The sequence below is a fragment of the Megalopta genalis genome, chromosome 9 (assembly GCF_051020955.1).
Source record: "Megalopta genalis isolate 19385.01 chromosome 9, iyMegGena1_principal, whole genome shotgun sequence".
In the NCBI taxonomy this organism is placed as follows: Eukaryota; Metazoa; Arthropoda; class Insecta; order Hymenoptera; family Halictidae; genus Megalopta; species Megalopta genalis.
Window position 1 is genome coordinate 18,210,515 of NC_135021.1, and position 20,665 is coordinate 18,231,179.

At 38.3% G+C, this 20,665-nt stretch overlaps 1 protein-coding gene and 1 long non-coding RNA gene across 5 annotated transcripts in view; one reads left to right on the forward strand and one right to left on the reverse strand.

The window, feature by feature from the left end:
* The window catches only part of ec (ubiquitin specific peptidase echinus), a 120,709-nt gene that overhangs the window by 5,572 nt on the left and 94,472 nt on the right, over window positions 1-20,665 (reverse strand). For 2 of the 3 annotated variants that reach the window (XM_033477909.2, XM_033477911.2), the window contains 6 exons: window positions 11,558-11,692; window positions 8,142-8,306; window positions 4,257-4,391; window positions 2,889-3,158; window positions 1,765-2,139; window positions 329-751 (listed from right to left, as the gene is read on the reverse strand). In XM_033477909.2, coding sequence (XP_033333800.2) covers window positions 329-751; window positions 1,765-2,139; window positions 2,889-3,158; window positions 4,257-4,391; window positions 8,142-8,306; window positions 11,558-11,692 — 1,503 coding nt within the window. Of the gene's footprint in view, window positions 1-328; window positions 752-1,764; window positions 2,140-2,888; window positions 3,159-4,256; window positions 4,392-8,141; window positions 8,307-11,557; window positions 11,693-18,251; window positions 20,207-20,665 lie in introns of those variants that run through there. The other variant, XM_033477910.2, reaches the window with a different exon arrangement.
* Window positions 668-3,552, forward strand: LOC143260048 (uncharacterized). Of its 2 annotated transcripts, none has more exons than XR_013034151.1 (4): window positions 668-805; window positions 909-1,705; window positions 1,797-2,167; window positions 2,900-3,552. It is a non-coding gene; the product is annotated as an uncharacterized LOC143260048 (long non-coding RNA). The 2 variants fall into 2 exon arrangements; XR_013034152.1 differs by having other exon boundaries at window positions 909-1,689.

Below are 20,665 nucleotides of genomic sequence, written 5' to 3' on the forward strand. Positions count from 1 at the left end.
TTATATTATATTATATTATATTATATTATATTATATTATATTATATTATATTATATTATATTATATTATATTATATTATATTATATTATATTATATTATATTATATTATATTATATTATATTATATTATATTATATTATATTATATTATATTATATTATATTATATTATATTATATTATATTATATTATATCATATTATATTATATTACAATTACTCTAATTGTTTCTCATAGATGCTGCTATGATTAATTTTTGCACATCCCTACTCCAACGTCGAAATCGACTAAAACTTCATGCACCTTAACTGAATAAATCTGAATATCTATACCTGTAGGTTGTGCTTTAGACCCTGCTGAAGCGGAAGACTATCCGTGGAGGACAAAGAATAGGAATCGTATCCGGCGTCGTAATGACCGCTGCTGCTGCTAGACAATTCTCCGGATTTACTCGTCGGACTCTTGGGCACTCCGGAGTTTCTCTGCATTTTGTTCACGATGTACAGATACGGATTGTCCATCGTTGTCGAGGAGCTCGAAGAGGCGCTGTTCCGATCGCCGGACCAATTTCCGGAATCCCGTCTTCGCGGCACGTTCAAGTGATCCGGAATGCTAATGCCATCCTGCGGCGACGAGCCTGCGCTGAGGCTGCGCGTCAGCTGCATCTGTTGCTTCTTCTGTTGCTGCATTACGTTCTCCACTGCTCGTCGGCTGATGTACTTGGACTCCACGTCGCCGTCGACTGCGTCCACACCCTTCGATAGGACAAAAGACAACACCCGTGAACGATCTATTCTTTAATCTAACAGGTATAGAAAATTGTAATGTCAGTTTGTTTCTTTGTTCGTGGTTAAAGTGAAAATGTTTCTGGATGTAAATATTAAACTTTGTTTTTTTTTCCTTTTTTTCTAGATGGAGATAAACTCTGATCGGCACGCCGTTGAACAGCTTATGCTGCCTTATATGGCGCGAAAACAAACTCGCAGAAATTATGCATTGGCCTTTTACATGCCACAATTTAATTTTAGTTTTAAGTTTACAATGAAGAAACAAATACAGTAAATTCTCCCTAATCGACGCTCAGATTTTACACGAAAATGGACAATTTGGGGAATCGGAGCCTCGCGGCTCGTTTTTATAATTGAGCCGTTTATTTTGAAAGTGGCATAAGTCACTTTACCGTAATGAAAAGTGGCGATTTTTTAATAATGTTTATACGAAATTATTTATACCGAGAAAAATATCAATATCCTGAGACAACAAATACAAGTAAATCTTCTCGAAAGTTAGCATCCGTATTTTTAAACGTGTTAGAACGCAAACCCTTAAATATATCGACTTAAAAACAAAGTGACTTATGCCACTTTCAAAATAAACGGCTCAATTGTTGAGTAATCGCATCTCCTATCCCCACTTGTCCCATATTGTCCATTTTTGTGTACCATCTGAGCGCGTCGATTAGGGAGAATTTTCTGTATACATTTATTAAGAAAATACCGTAATGAATGATACATTTGGGAAGGCAAGGCTGCACTGTTAAAATAACTTTCTGCGACCCCTAAATGTAACACTTCCATCAATGTATCAAGTATTACACTGCGACATGTAAAATTAGCAAATGGGCGTAAATGCAAGATTGCTTGGAGAGCTCAAGGAATCATTTCAAAATTAGAACATCATTCTGAAGTAACAAGTATCCAAAACTTGAGGTAACAAATGTGGCGTGACTGACGTTAATTGGTCGATTAATGTTTATAGAAGATCTTACTTGATTGCCGAAAATGTTATTTTGTATGTCAGTCAGGTTCTGGTAATCGCTGTAAATTCGGCGCTGCGTGTAAAAATGAGGAGGACTATCTGGATTCGGTGTGATGGCACGTCTGGCAGTGCTGTTGATCGATGGCTTCTCCGGGCTCGGGGTGATCGATCGTCGAACATTATTCTTCGGCGGCGTCTTCAAACCATTCCCATTTGGGAACGGCGTCACTGTTTTAGGAGCGTTTTCCGTGTTAACCGGCGTTCCGCCAGGAGTGGCGTACAGCAGAAGCAATGGTTGATATCGACCCCTTCTGCATTTCTCCACGACCTGCTCCCAACGCGGACCGATTTCCTTCACGGTGGCATCGTCGAAGTAGATCCACACCTATCAACGAAATGAAATTGTTGTAGAGGTATTGACAAATTGTTGTGTAACGATTACAGATTTATTCTTATAATTACAGTAATGTCTCTCTAACGGACGCTCGGATTGTCCACAAAAATGGACAATTTTGGGAGAGGAGATACGATTGTTCGAGCCTCGTTTTTTATTATGTATTTTTATTATATATTATATTTATATATTTTCGTGGCTCGTTTTTTATGGCTATCGATTGTCAACAACTATAAAAACGAGCTGCAAGGCTCGAACAATCGTATCTCCGCTTCCCAAATTGTCCATTTTTGTGCAGAATCTCAATTAGGGAGAATTTACTGTATTTTCTGTAATTTATGGGGTTTGGGGATATGGATATTCGTCTAATGGCTCGCAACCTAATCATTAAGTTAGTGCTAATAATCTTCAATTATGAAGAACAATATAACTATATATATTATATTATTATATTATTTATATTATTATTATATTAATTAATATTATTATATTAATTATATTTTATATTATTATATATTACTATATTATATATATATATAAATATATATATTACTATATTTCCGGTAACTTATGGTTTGGATATATATATATATTATATATAACAATATTAAAACTACATGCAACTCGTTGAACAGTTTTTGCGGACGAAGGAAATATTTACGCGAGCATTAGCCAATAAATTTGAGACAGCAGGTATTGTTAAATAAATTGTTTATGTGCGAGTAAAAGTATATGTTAACCTTTAATTTAGTGTGGAAGAAGAAGGTGGAGTAGTGTTTCCCGTAATATGTGACCACTCCAACGAGATTGTGCACCGTTGAAGCACCCCATCGGGAGTCGACCACACTGTGGAAAACGTCGCTCAGCCGTAGAGACGTTCCCACGGTTGCGAAAACATCCATAATGTGTTCCAACGATGGCCGTTCGCTATCCCATACAACCCCGACGGAAACGATTTCCGGTCGATTCATCAATGTCCTGCAAATTTGGATTTTGGCACCGCAGGAACTCTGGAAATGTTCGAAAATACCATTCTCTGTTAGAATCGCACCACGCCTGAAGACTAGAATCAAGTCTACAAACTAAAGAAGATTTCAGCATTTCTTTTACTTATTTTCAGATTCATGAAATTTAACCGAAGATACAAGAAATATTTAGAGAAGAAATATAAAATGGATAAAATATAAATATAAAATATTTCGACAAGAAATATTCATTTCCATTCGTGAAGAATGATAACGATCGAGAAAAATCCAAACTTCAATATGCTATTTGAACAAGCGATTTTCGTTTCCAATTTTCTTTTCCATCTTTGAATCTTCTTTTCTTTTCTTTTTTCTTCTCCATAGAATTTGGAAATGATTTTCTTGTATTCTTTAATTAATAAACATATGTATACATCTTTGTAATGTATTGTTTATTCGTAGGATTGTTTCCATCTCCTCAACATGGTCGAAAGTCAAGAAGAAAAATATAGGTTGAATATTTTTCCGGGGAGCATTTTTTATGTTATCAAAATCCAGCTTCAGTAACAAATGGAAATTAGACCGTGGTTCCTTATTTATGATCTACATTTTCAAGGAATACTCTCGCATAAAGTGCAATAATAAATTGCAATTTTCATCCATTTTTTATCCAGAAGAGCTGACGCCGATAAAAAATAATATTCCACCGAATTCTATTTTCTTAAAAATTCGAAGAAAATTGCACGAACATCCGGAAGTTGAGAAATTATCGTGCAATTTAAAACAGAAACAAATGAATCGTGTATTAACCAGAGCGAAAATATCGTTCGATTTATTCGCCGTGAAAAAAAGTCACACGAATGACTTTTTGGTCGCTCTGAATTCCAATGGAATGTCAATCGTCCCCGAATACCCAAATACGCAGGATTACTTGTCGGTAGGTGGCACGTTCTACTTCAAAGAGAAAGTCCACACACTCGAAGACTATACATCTCAAGTAGGGCTTGGGGGACGAGGGCACCTGATCTCGTCCACCGGACGAGTAAAAACTCGAGTCTCTGGGAGACAGTGTTTTCAAGATGTAAGCCTATGATAACCCCCGTGCGGGGGATCCTAGGACTCGTAAATATCGGCGTTACTTACCGGACAGTCTCGTATGTCGCCCATGCCTCCAGCTTTTCGGAGAAGTTGCCCGAAAAGGTCCGGACTGTTTCGAGAATTCGGTGCTGCTTGTCTCGCTTGCGAAGTTAACGCTGATGCCGAGACGTAATGGACCATCTGTGAAATCAATCGGCTCGAAATTAGAATCGAGAAAATTAAGAGCATTGCCGAAACCTTGCTAAGGGTGGCCTTTCGGAGCCACATGGTTTTATGACAAACAATTAGATAGCATTCGCTTCAATTCTTTCGCGTCAATTTCATACATATTTATACTTATTATATTCATTATTATATTCATATATATTATACTATATTAATATAATATAATAATATAATAATAATATAATATAATAAAATATATATATATATATATATATATATATATATATATATATTATAATAATAATATAATATAATAATATATATATATTAATAGAATATAATATTCATATTATATTCATATATATATATATATATATATATATATATATATATATATATATATATATATATTATTATATTCATACATATTTATGAATCTATTTTTACGAGATCAATATACATCCTCTCTCTCTCTCTCTCTCTCTCTCTCCCACTCTTTCTTGCAAATTCGCTCGTGTAGAATCTAAAATCGTCGATCTCATAGACAATTACGGCGGATATTTTCTAGCACAAGAAAGAAATTCATTGCCCTTTCGAGCACGTACACGGCACGCCGGTCCGCATAATCGTGTGCAGAGCACAAACACCTCACGTGGGTGGAGTTGTCCACCACCCCTCTCCCCCCTACCCGCCCTCGTGTACTCGTAACGCCGTTGTCGGCCGATTGTAAAAACGCGAAACTCGTTGCAATCTCGTATCGGTCATGGCCGATCGGTTTTACCGTCTCCGACCGACTGCTATATTCGAACCCCCGATTCGGAATAAGAGCGAAAATGGTTTTGAAGTGGTTCGATTCAAGGAACGAGGATCGGAAGAAAATCGCATCGAAACGTTCGCGAGATTCCGCAACCATGATTGTCCATTCGCATTAAGATCAACCCTTTGCACTCGACTGGCGACTCCGAGGCACCGATAAAAACTGTTGCGTCAGGTTTCAAAATAATTTTATTAATCAAATTTGTTTATATCTAATGTACCGATTTAAAGTACACCGAATTTCTTTCTTGTGCTAGAAAATATCCGCCGTAATTGTCCATGGGATCGACGATTCTGGGTTCTACGCGAGCGAATTTGCAAGAAATTGATTTGAAATTATACGGAAGTATTAAGTTTCAAGTCTGAAACTTATCGAAGTGATAAAATATTTAGTAATTATATTGTCAATTCAATTTCATATGTTCGAAATGCATTAAGTTGTATAAAATGGAAATACCATGGGTCAGAAAAACTATATTAAATTTTACGTTAATTTGGCTTCGAGTGCAAAGGGTTAATTCGAGCTAGTTTGCTTCTTACGATAACGATTCCTTTGTTTATTAGCGCTAATCTAACGATTAGATTGCGAGGCTTTAGATGAATATGCATTTTCATAGTATATTTTGTAAAATAGAAGTGGACCGACGTTCCTCGAACAAAAATTAATTAGTACTCAGTCTTCCATAAACATCGACATAAAAAATATATAATAACCTTATTAAATCCTCGCCGGCAAAGAGTTATCAATTCCCTTCAGCTGTACGATAATGTCTCCCTAATTGACGCTCAGATTGTCCACAAAAATGGACAATTTGGGAAGAGTAGATACGATTATTCGAAGCTTGCAGCTCGTTTTAATAATTATTGACGATCGCCAGCTATAAAAAAAACGAGCCGCAAGGCCCGAAAAATCGTGTCTCCTCTTCCAAAATTCTCCATTTTGTTTTTGGACAATCTGAGCGTCAATTAGAGAGAGAGACATCACTGTATTCCTAAAAGCCGATTTACAATCCTCGATATTATACGTTGCGCAACATCGATCATCGCAATCCTGCGAAATATTAAAATTCGACAGACGTCTCCTCTCGAGTCAGTCATTCGAGGACACTGCATACTATAATCTTCGCTCTTAGTAGCCAATAAAAATCGCCGCGCGGATAGCTTGCGGCTCGCACAGGCACGGAGCGTGTTTCTTGCGAAACTTTCCATCAGGCTTCAAGGATAGAGCAGGAAATAGTTTCTCGAGAGAGATCTTTTCTCTGCGACCACCGCAGCATCTGTCGACGCGAATTTCCTACGCTCGACAAAGCCGCGAGGCCGCGGCTTTTCCGTTTCCCAGGTAGCCGGGACAGGTGAACAGAGAAAACGACCGTGAAAGATCTCGAAACCGAGCTGCGAAACGAAAAGGCGGATTCTTTTGTTCGCCTGTCCGGGGATCTTGGAATCGTCCTTGAAGAGGGTGGTTCGGGTAGCCCGCAGGCCAGGAAATGGGGGAGGATCGAGGAAAGTTTGGCCTCTTGGCAGGTTTATAAGCGACTTAGCTAAGAAGCCTAAGCGCTCTGAGGATATTGAAGAGGGAAGTCGCCGGCATGTAAACGGATTAGGCTGATCGGGATTTGATGGTTCGTTAATCACGATCGATTGGCTTCGAATTCTACGAAGATAGAATTTCGGGGGAGCATGATGATCGAGTGAATTTAACATTTTTGCTCTCGCGATCATTCCGACTTTAATTCTCTATTCAAAAAGAAAACATTTCATTTCATTTTTTTATATCGATGTTTATGTATATATGTGTATTTATAGTCGCAGGATTGCGATGATCAATGTTGGGCAATGTATAATATCGAGGATTGTAAATCGGCTTTTAGGAATACAGTAATGTCACTCTAATTGACGCTCACAGATTGTCCAAAAACAAAATGGAGAATTTTGGAAGAGGAGATACGATTTTTCGAGCCTTGCGGCTCGTTCTTTATAGCTGCCGATTGTCAATAATTATTAAAACGAGCTGCAAGCTTCGAATAATCGTATCTACCCTTCCCAAATTGTCCATTTTTGTGGACAATCTGAGCGTCAATTAGGGAGACATTATCGTACAGCTGAAGGGAATTGATAACTCTTTGCCGGCGAGGATTTAATAAGGTTATATATTTTATATAATTTATATAATTATAATTTTTTTTATATAATTTTTTTATATAATTATATAATTATAATTATATATTTTTTATATCGATGTTTATAGAAGACTGAGTACTAATTAATTTTTGTTCGAAACGTCGATCCACTTTGGAAGAAAGCGCGATCAATTGAGACTCGAAAGATATTAATTGTTAATTATACGAAACGTAGGCGATTCTCCTTCGCCGATTGTATATTAACGTCCGAATAAATTCTGAGCAGCGTTTCTTATAGACAACGGCATTTTTAAGTACGAGAAATTGAAAAATGGACAATTTGGGAAGAGGAGGTTATATTATTATTATTATATATTATTATTATTATTATTCGGCTCGTTTCTACAGTTACCGACAGTCAACAATGACAAAAACGATTTTTCGAGTCTTGAGGCACGTTTATACAGTTATTCGATCGTCGACAATTATAAAAACGAGAGGCTCGAATAATCGTATTCTTCTCTTCCAAAATTATCCATTTTCCGTGTACAATCCGAGCGCCAATTAGAGAGACGTTACCGTGCATAGTTGCGTTCAAATGGCCAATATCGACGCACGGTACAATTCGCAATAGAAAGTTGTGCAAGTACAATGATTTTTTACTCGTAAAATCGAAGGCCAAGAAGTGACTTTCGATCCGCCGAGAACTATGACTCAGTCCTGTACTAGCATCATTCGCCGAGCCCGCGCGATTTCAAACGGTTTAACCGTCATCAATCTCGCGTTTACGATTCGCGTCGCGACCAGCGTCGACTCTGTTTAAACTAACCTGTGTAAAAGGCAGAGGTTCCGAGGTGGCGCCACAGGCGCCGCAGACGCTTTGCTCGACGAGCGTCATGGCGAACTTCTGGTGCGGCACGCAGTGTCTCGCGCTGCACATGTCCTCCGCCTCCCCGTTAGCGATGTGAAGATGTATTCGCAGAAGGATGTTTTCCTGCAACGGGATTCCGTTAATACGACCACGTTCATTAGCTTGCTCCGCGTGTAATAGCTAAGAATAGAGAGGATTCGACGGTGATCGCGGATCGATTACAGTTACGCGGAAAGATACGAGGATTATTATCGTTTCATTCTGATGAGCTTCGTTTCCTTGTGATTTCTTACGCTTTCTGCAATATTATCCTGCAATTATCGCAAAGGACCCTCTATTCGCGATCTCCGTCTGTTTCCACGCATTCCTGCGACACTGTTGTATTTTGTAATCCGATCTACTCGACTTTTTTTTTTATTTTATTTCTTTCAAGCGTGTGTTTGTATTAAATATACGCTCGTAATTTCTTTTCAGCCTGTAGGAATATTGAGGTTATGTATATACAGGGTGTTCAAGAAAAACTGTTCGATATTTGTATGGTGTATAGGATACGTTGTACCGAGTGAACGATAATGGAGATATCGCTTTGTAACAGAGTTACTAAGATACTCCCCTGTATATATAGGGTGTCCAAAAATTGTGGTACTTCCTGGAAATGAAGGGTTCCCGAGGTTATTTGAAGCAACTTTTTCCTCAGCGAAAATGTTCTACGAGGCTTCGTTCACGAGTTATTAGCGAAAAACGCTGACCAATGAGAAGCGAGCTCCGGCTGGCGCGTGACGGCCGAGCCAATGAGCGGAACTGAGCTGCCTGGCGCCAGCCGAGCTCGCTTCTCATTGATCAGTGTATTTTTGTTAATAACTCGTGAACGGTGCCTCGGAGAACATTTTTGTAAAGGAAAAGATTGCTTCAAATGACTTCAGGATAATTTTGAGACACCCTGCATACGCAATACTACGACTATAATGTAATGTGAGCACTCGATCAAATGGTCTGTGCTAATCCTGCAGATTTATTGACTATTATGCGGTGTAAGAGTGGGTATAAATTTCTCTCTCTCTCTCTCTCTCTCTCTCTCTGTCTCTCTTTCTCCCTCTGTTTCACTCTCGCTATCTCTATATGTATGCTAAATGTCTCTTAGTGTCTTTCTCTGCCTTTTCGTCTCTCTGTCTCTGTTTCTTTGCCTCTCTCTCTCTCTCTCTCTCTCTCTCTCTTTCGCTCTCTCTTTCACTCTCGCTATCTCTATGTGTATGCTGAATGTGTCTTTTTCTGTCTTTTCGTCTCCCTATCTCTGTTTCTTTGCTTCTTTGCCTCTCTCTCTCTCTCTCTCTCTCTCTCTCTCTCTCTCTCTTTCTCATTCGCTCTCCACGTTCCCCTCTTCGTCGCCCTTTCGACATCCACGCCGACCGCGTCCGAGCGGCGATTTCCTCGGCAGCGTAAAAGCGATTTTCCAAGCGGTTTGCGATCCTGAATATTCCGACAGCGAAACGAGAACCAGTTCTCCGTTATAATTGCCAACTACATTGCACGATTGCCTCAACGTTGCCTATCCCACTATCCACGTAGGTGAGCCAAAGCAAATACAAACCCCAATGCGAACGACGACGACGACGACGACGACGACGACGGGAGTTCACTTTCTCGTTTACACGAGGACCGTAATTACTTGCACGGGTGCACGCGTGTGCGAGCGAGCGTGTATGTGTGCGCGCGTGTGTGTGTGTGTGTCGACACCGGTATGTTGAATAAAATGAATGTTACGTTTTACGAATGCAGCCGCGCGCTGCGTGACTGTAATCAATCTAAGAACGCCTTAGCGATCGCGCCCCGCTCCGTTATCTACGAATGCAGGAACACGCTGCTCGAGTTGCGCGGGTTGTGCAATTAACAGAAATTAAGCGCTTTGTTCGGTCGGTCGCGTTGTTCCGCCGGTCGGATAATCACTACGGTCCACGATCGTGGTCGAGCCGCAACGTGAACTTCTTTCAATAACACTCGTTAACACGTTCGCTAACACGTGCGAACATATATATAACGGCTGACGCTATTTTTTATTGTCATTTGTGTTTAAAAGTTCAGCTTGAACGATGTAACATGTTTATTACGTATACTCATTTAGGTGTTGCTGAATCTATTGGGGTTGGAACGGTAATTAATATTAATATTATAACTTAATTATAATTTAACCATAATTTAATCACAATTGTATCAGAATTTTATCAGAATTTTACCCCAATTTAATCACAATTGTATCAGAATTTTACCAGAATTTTATCACAATTTTATCAGAATTTTATCACAATTTAACCACAATTTAATCATAATTGTATCAGAATTTTATCATAATGTAATCACAATGTAATCACAATTTTATCACAATTTAACCACAATTTAATCATAATTTAATTCTCATTATATTATGATTATTATTATATCATTATAATTAATAATAAATTATATATTTTTTTATTATATAAATGATATATTATATAGTAATAATTAATATATTATATATTAATATTATATTATTATAATTATTTTATTATAACAAACGGTTATTAATATCATATTAAATTTTAACTTTTTAATCGCGATTCAGTTAATGAAATTATTACGCTTGCGTTCATTGTATCTGATTTTTTATGCAGACACGTTATCGATAAGTATTATTAAGAAACGATTGTAACTGTAAATCATGTAACGGGACAGAACAGTATGTGATTTAACGAGACTGCAATTTGTAGAATGGAATGATGAACTGAATGTCGGAATGATGAACAGTAACAGAGAGAATTTATAAATATTTTCGAAATCAGAAAATTCAGTCGTTATTAATTATAAATTATTGTCAAAGTGTGATGAAAATTCCAAGTTGTAGCTATATGCGAAGTTACAAGTTGAAGTCATAATTAAATTTTGGAAGAAACTTTTGCAAGAAAGTTTTGCAAGAAAATCTTGCAAGAAAATTTTGGAAGAAAATTTTGGAGGAAAATTTTGGAAGAAAATTTTGGAGGAAAATTTTGGAAGAAAATTTTGAAAGAAAATTGATTTATGGTGGCCTTGATTTCGATTTCAAGTCATTTATTATTGTACTAAAATAGTTATTGTGTTTCAACAGGTGTACGAAAACTTTTGCGGGCGACCGTGTATTCGCAGAAAACAGGTCTATACTCTTATGTACTTATTCACCAATATCCTAATTCAACAAATTGAATAAAAATAAAAAAAAGTCTATCAACATTCTAGGTCGAAACGAAATTGCGAAGCGGTTGCTGGACACCGGACCGAAACCCGTTTTACCTAGATTCGCCGGAGTTGCGTGTCGCCGGAGACGCACATAACGGGCCAAAGGGAACGAGGTAATTGATACTTACGAAACATTCCGCCGCATCGTCCATGAATCCAAGTTGGAACCTTTGTTGATCGAGAAAACTCTCGGCGAGAGCTCGTCGAAGAGTGTCAGGAGGCAGGGCGCTCTCTTGCGAAAACTGGAGTTGGGAGAACAGCTCCTGGAATCAGCAACATCGACAACGAAAATGTTAATGAAACATAGCGAATGTTTAAATTAATTTTCAGGAACTAGATAGTCCAGTAATAATATATTTGTACTTTTGGGGGTTGAAAGAGACTCGAGTCTCGCTTTTCAAGTGTAAAACTTCTGATCGTTAATTCCTGTTTCTTTATTTTGTTTTTATAAATGAGTAAATCCTGCATTCTAAATATTTCGTTTTTAAGCAGATATTTAAATTATAATCTTTGATTATAATAGATCTTAAAAGTAGGAAGGTAAATTGTAAATATATTTTTAATAGAAATTATAATCATAATTAGATGTAAATATAATAATAATATAATAATAATATAATATAGATATAAATATATACATATTAAAATAATTAGATATATATATAAAACCTAATAATAATAGATTTTTAAATACTAATTTTAATGAAGTACGAACTTTTAGTCATAATCGATTATTTAATAGAAATTTAAATTACAATAAATTTTAAATAGAGATTTAATTGTAATGGACTTTTAAATAGAAATTTCAATTATAATATATCTTGAATAAAAATTTCAACTATAACACTTTAAACAAAATTTTATTTGCAATAGCGTTTCGATAAAATTTTAACGCATAAACCGAACAACAACGCAAAATTCTGACACGCGGCGGCGTTCTTCGAGGTTAAATTTCAGGATTCGTCTGTATTATGATTTTAAAGTGGTATAAATAAGAAATTAATTTTTCTGTCATAACAATCTATTCCGACTTGAAATTTCATGTATATTTTAAACGTCTGGAGATATGCTTTCGAACGAGGTATATTTGAACAATGATCGTTTCTGGTGGAAAAATTCCCAGGCGCGACAGCCGGATGTATTATGTACAGAATACGATATGAACAATGGCGAGGTGTTTCCACGTATTAGAACTGTTTAAATATTCCCCTTTTTTTGTACATAGACCCGGTGGTTTCACATGGATCGTCGCGCGAAGCGATATTTTTTAAATAATCGCGACGTACGGAAAAAGTTGAATATAATGTGTATTAATTGTATGCGACTTTAGATCCGCGCGGATAAACAAAAATTATGTATACTGAGAAGAATATATAAGCCTAAGCGCGGTTAATATTATTTCCGCTTAATATTATTATTGAATTATTATTTAATATTATTATTGAATTATTATTAATATTATTTAATATTATTATTTATTCCGTTTAATTTATTATTTCCGATTAATATTATTAATATTACAAAATAGATTTTTTTACGGTGTCACAATCCTATAAGTCCTGCTTTGTTAAAAGCAACCACCTTTTGCTATAAATTTTATAATAATATTATAATAAATTTTAAAATAATTTAAAAGTCGAATTAAAATTTTATAATAATTTTATAATAAATTTACTGCTATAAATTTTGCTTTCTGTCGCTTATTTTGCAATATTTCTGTATCATACAAATGTAGCATAGATATAATGCTGCTGTTTCATGCATACAGTGGAACAAAAAAGTACTGCAACAGAAAACAAACAAGCTCGTAGAAAAAGGAACAAAAAATGTTTGTAAGTTTTAGTGCTTCATTTACCTCCATCGCGTTTGTATCTAACTAAGAAAGGTGTTGCGTTATGAAAGAAGAATTGGCATGCTGGCGATTTGAATAATAGTTGTATATTTACAAGTATTATATTAGGAGGGAAACAACTGAACTCGGTGTTCTCACGTTACATTCTAGCAAAAATGTTACGCTAGCAAAAATGCGCTCTCACCGCAATAATAGGACTACTTATGTACTTTCTTATGGTAAATTCATCTATAAATGTTAATTTTGTAAATCTCAACTGCGTTTCCTAATTGATGCTTAGATTATGCGCAAGTAAGGACAATTTGGGGAGAGGAGATACGATTATTCGGCTCATTTTTATAGTTGTTGACGATCGGTATATAAAATTATATACTATATGTTATATACTGTATACTATATACTATATACTATATATTACAAAAACGAACCGCAAAGCTCGAATAATCGTATCTCCACTTTTTAAATTCTTCATTTTTTTTTTGTACAATCTGAGCGTTAATTAGGGAGAATTTACTGTACTTGCTATTAATAAGCGACGTAATCTTGTTCATCGTATCTATGCATTAGTTGCGTAAAATAATATATCCCAATTAGTCAGTTCCTAGAAGAGTCAGAAAGTAGCTACACCTTAATAAAGAGAATAGAGAAACAGTTAATTTGTACAACTAAATATAAATTTATTTGTATAATAAATATGAAATATATTAATTTGCATAATGGTATATTATATATAAATTTATATATTTATATTATAATTGTATACTACATATAAATTTATATATTTACATTGTAATTGTATGTTATATATAAAAAAATTTGTGTATTTATATTGTAATTGTATATTATATATAAATTAACTAGTAAACTCGAACACTATCATCTAAAAAACAATTCAAATCATTTAGTTGAATTTTAAAAAAGTTATTACGTCTTAAAAGATGTAGAACACTTGTGGGCCACTGTATACAGGGCGTCCCAAAATTATGGTACTTGAGGGAAACGAGGGGTATCTGAGATCATTTGAAGTAACTTTTTCCTCAGCGAAATTGCAAACCGCGGCTTCGTTTACGAGTTATTAACGAAAAACAGCGACCAACGAGAGACGAGCTCGGCTGGCGCGCGCGGCGGCCAAGCCAACGAGCGCGCGACGCCCAGTTCCGCTTATTGGCTCGGCCGCCGCGCGCCAAGCGAGCTCGTCTCTCATTGGTCAGCATTTTTTCGTTAATAACTCGTGAACGAAGCCTCGTAGAAAATTTTTGTAAAGGAAAAAGTTGCTTCAAATCACCTCAGGAATCCCTCATTTCTCGGAGATACCATAATTTTCGGACACTCTGTATATCGAATGAATACAACGCAAGATACGAGCAACAAAGCCCAAAATCCAAATTAGTCCATCGTGAACCTACGCGCCCGGACCGTATCAACTGCGAAAGGAAACTCATAACGCCCACGCACTCTCAATTTCCCATTACATAAACGTATGCAAATCCGGCGTATGTAAATCGGATCGGCGACCCGAACGAAATCCCCCTCGTTTAGTCATAGCGAGAAGCCGACGCCCCGTTTCTTTTCCCTTAATCAGCATATCGCCGCGCCATGAATGAAACGAGCGGCCGCGAACCATTTCGAAACCACCACAGTCGGGAATTTTGAAACTCGAGAGCCGTTAGATTTACAATCCTGATAACTAGGGGCCCGTTGTTTCTAAGACAAGTGCTAATTTTAGAACTGGATTTTGAAAGAAATTTCTTTTCTGAAAAGAAATTAGTAATAAGCATTAGTAGTAATATTACATAGTAATTATTGCATTAGTAATAATATTACATAGTAATTATTACATTAGCAATAATATTACATGGTAATTATTACATAGTAGTTATTACATTAGTAATATATATATATTACATAGTAATTATTACATTAGTAACAATATTACACAGTAGTTATTACATTAGTAATATATATTAATATATATATATTACAGTAATTATTACATTAGTAACAATATTACACAGTAATTATTACATTAATATTGTAATTTATAATAATTTATAATATTGCAAAAATAATAGTAATGAATACCACCATTATTTATTACCTAGTTTCCAGTTTCTACGCCAACACTTCCATAAATTTTGATACTATAAAAAAAAGCACGGAGAATGTTACAGACCACAATCACAATTTATTAGTACATGTAACAACTGGAGATATATTTATACGTATATACGTATTTATTGCATCGTAAAAAATTCGCTAGAATTTATAGTACATCGAGTCTGTCTCCTTTATATTACGGAAATATTTCAATCGAAACTAAATTTCTCCCATGTTTACGATCTTTACGCGAGAACCGATGAAAATTCGAGTTTATGGTAAAAACCGTGATTTAAACGTTGTTACACGGTGAAATTCAGGAATACTTCGAACTATAATTTATCCTGTTTTACATCGTAGAAAACCCGCTAAGTAAATGTGAAACCGCAACGAGGAAATTTCTACGGATTTCCGTGGAATACGTTCTCCGTCGACGATTGTGCAAAAATATTCCTGCGGATAAGTCGCGATTCGCGCGGGCTAAACGAGTTCGTTTCGTAACTGATCCGTCGAGAGCTTGGTGGGCAACGGTCGCACGTAGAAAATCAACAGGTACGCGTGTTGCTTCGGGATGATTGCTCAACGCAACGACAACGTTTCGTTAGAAAGACTGGAAAAAAGTTAACGAAGAAAAAACGTGCCCCCGGAAACTGTTTCAGAATTATGTTAATTTGATCGTGACATTTTCTAAAATACCTTGCAAAAACGTTAATAACAATAATTATGTATATTATATAATTTTGTATATTCAGCAATAATTCTATGTATTCAGCGATAGTAGAAACAATATTAGACTACATTGTATATTATATTTATACAGAGTGTCCAAAATGAGGATTGAGGGATTCCTGAGGTGATTTGAAGCAACTTTTTCCTTTACAAAAATGTTCTACGAGGCTTCGTTAACGAGTTATTAAAGAAAAACACAGACCAACGAGAGAGCGAGGGCGGCTGGCGCTCCGCCCAATGCCGCGTCGCGCCGGCCGTTAACGCAGCGGCAGTGGCCGCGCGAGTGGGGCGTCAGCTGCGCGTGGTCTCTCATTGGTCAGCGTTTTTCGTTAATAACTCGCAAACGAAGCCTCGTAGAGCATTTTCGCTGAGGAAAAAGTTGCTTCAAATGATCTCAGGAATCCCTCATTCTCCGGAAATAATTATGCGAGCTAAATTATGCGTTTTACGGAAAACCTTATGTCACACATTTTATTGTTAAGTTACAGAAGCAAATGACGCCGTATAAACTGTTGGATTGAACAATTTCTAAAATAATTTTAAAGAACGGAATGCACGACGCGGAAGAAATACCGAATTTCTAATCTCGTTCTCGGCAACAGAAAGTCCGGCGCGATCGCGGGCGCAAAGAACCGCGAACGGTCGAGTGAAATGGTTCGATGAAAGTTGTTCGATCGGTGTCCGTATCCAGCGCCCGAGACTGGCAACAATGGTAACGATAGGCAGCGGCGTGGTGTCGCCGTCGCGGCGATAGCAAAGCCGAACGTCCGCGTGCATCGAGAAGGATGTCGCACCTGTTCGAGGCAGGTTATATAGCTAGCTCGGCATCGGGAAAAACCAGACGGCTCGCAGAAAGAGCCATTGCTACGTGAGCGAAATCGATGAATGAAAGTGTTCCGCTACAATTTACTCGATCGCTGAACGCGCACGAGAATTTGTTGATTTTAGAAAAAGAGTGCCTAAATTTACAAATAATTAGGAAGTAATTAACTGAAAAACTATTGACTAAGTGACTAACAAAATGGGTCCTAATTTTTTAGAAAAATGAATTGAACTATTTACTGTGATCAGATAAATATTGATTATTTATAAATATTATTACTATTATTATTATTATTACTCAATATTATTATTAGTCAATATTATTATTACTCGATATTATTATTAGTCAATATTATTATTACTCGATATTATTATTACTCAATATTATTATTACTCAATATTATTATAATAATATTTCAAGGGAAAAATTTTTTCCTGAAGAAAGTTTTCCAAGGTCACGTACGAAATAGTATCTATTATACTACATTTAGATACACTTCTTCAGAAAACGATTTCCAACTCCGTCGGTTGCCCTCTCGTTAATTACATTTTCATTATTTCACCAGGAGTAGAACTCACGGCAGCAATTGTAGCTAATTTTTAAAAGACACTGGAACATTAGCCGGCGACTGGAGAAGGCCAGATAAGATCTTTAGAGGACAGAAAATCCACGGAGCGGCCGTAAGCAAGAAATATGCACTAATGACATTTTAAAGAGAGCCATGTGCGCTGCTCTAAGTGCCCTCGCACATGGCTCCGCGCATCTTAATTTTTATCTTGGCTAGCTCATGCGATCTCGGGAACGTCTACGACTGATCAGGAAAAAAGGGGGACCAATTTTGCGGGGAACTAATTATTGTATGCAGACGAAATAAATTTATATAAATAAAATTTATATAGATAAATAAATGGAAACATAAATTAATATATAAATTAATATATAAATTTATATAAATAAATAAATATATAAATTTATATAAATACGCGATTCAAACTAAAAACGGCGAGAGAGAGAGAGAGAGAGTTATTTATTATATAATAATAATAATTATATATATTTATTATATATATATATATATAATAATAATAATTATTATTATACAATTATTATATTATTATTATATTATATTATAATTATATATAATAATTATTATTATTATATATAATTATAATTCGCCGTTAGAATTATGGAACAGTTTCCTCGGTGAAAGTCACAGAAGAAGATTTCCCGGTGAATCAATATTCGGCGAAAGCAAGAAAGTCGGCCTAAAACGCGAAGAAATAAAGATTCGTGGAAATATCGATTACACAATTCGGCATACTTTCCGCAGATCGTTCAACTCGATATTGGACGGCGTGTCCTCCCGCTCCATGCCGCTATCCTCCTCCTCCTCTTCATCCTCCGCCGTCTTAGCGGTGACTTCTTCAACTTCGACCTTTGCCACCTCGTCCTTTTTCTCTCGCTCGAGCGGCGTCGGTGTCGCCGACATGTCCTGCCGGACTTTTATCCACTTCAACATTTTCCCCCGCGACTTATCGGCACTCCGCGCAACAAATCGCTCCTGGAAGACTCATTGTAACTCTGCCGAACGATTTCCGGTCCCGGGAAGCTGATCGCGTTACCAATAAACCGACGCGGAAACGGCTTCGCCGCCGCGTTGTTCCCGAAATCCGCGAAATTCGAACACCACCGGCCTCTTAACTTCGACGGCGAGACTTCGCTCGGTGATCGCCGCGATTAGGGCAACGTTCAAGGAGACCGACATGTCTCCTTTTCCATCTGGCACCGAGCAAACACGAACTCTCGCGCCGAGAGAGTTCCGTTCGGCGAGGAGCGTTATCTGCTTTCGTTCCACGATTGGTACACCTTTGCTGCACTTGCCGCGGTGATGCGCCTTTTGATCGGATTCTGGGAACCTCCGGCTCCCTTTTGGTTCCCTTTCGATCCCCTTTTGGTCTCCTTTCGCGACGGCAGCGGCGTTCGCTTTCCTACGTTCTCCGAAACTGTCGCCGAAACACCGCTTTTACCAAGCGAATATTATTTCTATTTCGAATCGGCAGCGACTGATAGACGCAAGGGACACTTCAGAAGCCTGCAATCGATTGTTTTTTAATTATCGTGGCACTCGCGACGAGGCAGGAAGGAAGAGGCGGCGCCGCGATCGATGGGAAACAGGTGGCCGGGCGTTCAAAGGGCCCGCGGGGCGGCAGATCCGTCGCGAATACTACAGGAAGAATCGCGTGCCGGATGTGCCAGGAGAAAACCCGTTGCCAGACGAGTTGTAGACTCGATTAAAAAGCATAAACTCGTTTGGCGAGCGAAGTCACTTCGATCTAAGCGCGCGGCGCGCGTCGGCTTTTCGTTCCGCTTCTCTTCGCGATCGCGGCGAAAACTGTTTCCCCTCGAACAATTTCGTCCACGATGATGATATTAATATTCCTCGCGCTCTAAACAACAGAATCGGCGGCAATTATACGGTCCGGCAGGGTCGAGAAACGCGAGGATCGCTCGAGGAACGAAGCGTGACCAAGAAATTCCGCTTCCTGGACGACGATGAATCCTTTCCGCCGCGCGTTAACGACTCGCTGCATCTTTCGGCCGAGTCGTTCCACTTCGGCGTGCCACGTGCTTCGTTGGCACAGTTTTTCTGCCTCGAATTCACGGCGACACCGGCTGCACGGCGCGAAATTCGCGGGGCTTCCTCTTCGGCCGAGCCGCACTTCCTCGACCGATGCGCGGCGGATTCGGTTCCTGGGACCTCTACGAACCCGTTTCACCGCGTGCTCGAGGACGGTCAAATCACTGGAACGTTTCTCGTGACAGCTGCGATGCGAGATTTCGTCGAAAATTGCTCCGTGATCGCAGCTGGATCGAAAAACACGTGGTCGATCTCTTGATCACAGGCGAGAGACTGCTCGCGGCGTCGACGATTCGCTTCGACGATGATCATAGAAGAGACGGGATGATCGTAGATGAGTTCTGATTTCCTCGAGAATTTCTTCAACTAATTCCGAAGCACTGGTATTTCTTTCGCGCTCCGTTCTCTCGCGATTCGCGGCGCAACCGCGCGCTTGTCGGCCGGATAACTCGCGTTAAATCACTGCGCGCTTCGGTTATCCGCGATCGACTCGCGGCTCGAACGCTGGCGAACCGTTCGACGTGTCCTGAGGATAGGTCCAGGTCGGTTTCCGCGGCGAAAAGTTTCTCGGTCGCGCCGAGAAACGTGGAGAATGAGCACGGGACTACCTGCACGCGGCACCGTACGCTCGTACCTGAAAGCAACGGCTCCGCGCGGTGCTGGAGAACGCCCCCCACCCTTCCCGAGATCGAGCCTTCCTCTTCTTTCGTTCCGCGGGGCCGTACGCCGGTCCCCTTCCCCCACCGCCGCCCGCTACGAGGCCCAGCGTAGACTCGAGAAGCCGATGACGTCACCCGGTTAGCTGTCCTACGTTCACCAACCTGGCCAGCAGCTCGGTACAACCATACCCTTTGGGCTCTACGGCGACCTCTTTTCTAGCTCGTTATCGTTTTAGGAAAATGCTTCACTCGACCACGGTCGAAAAGGCGATGTTTTGGATATTTTATTTTATTTTTATTCTTTCTGCGATTGTAATAATGTATAATGGGAATCGGTGAATTAGTTTTAATCGAGATATCTTGCGAAATACTGCAACAACAATATTTTTTTTATTATCTTTATTTCTTCAGAGAGTTTTAATTAAGTTCGGGAGTTCT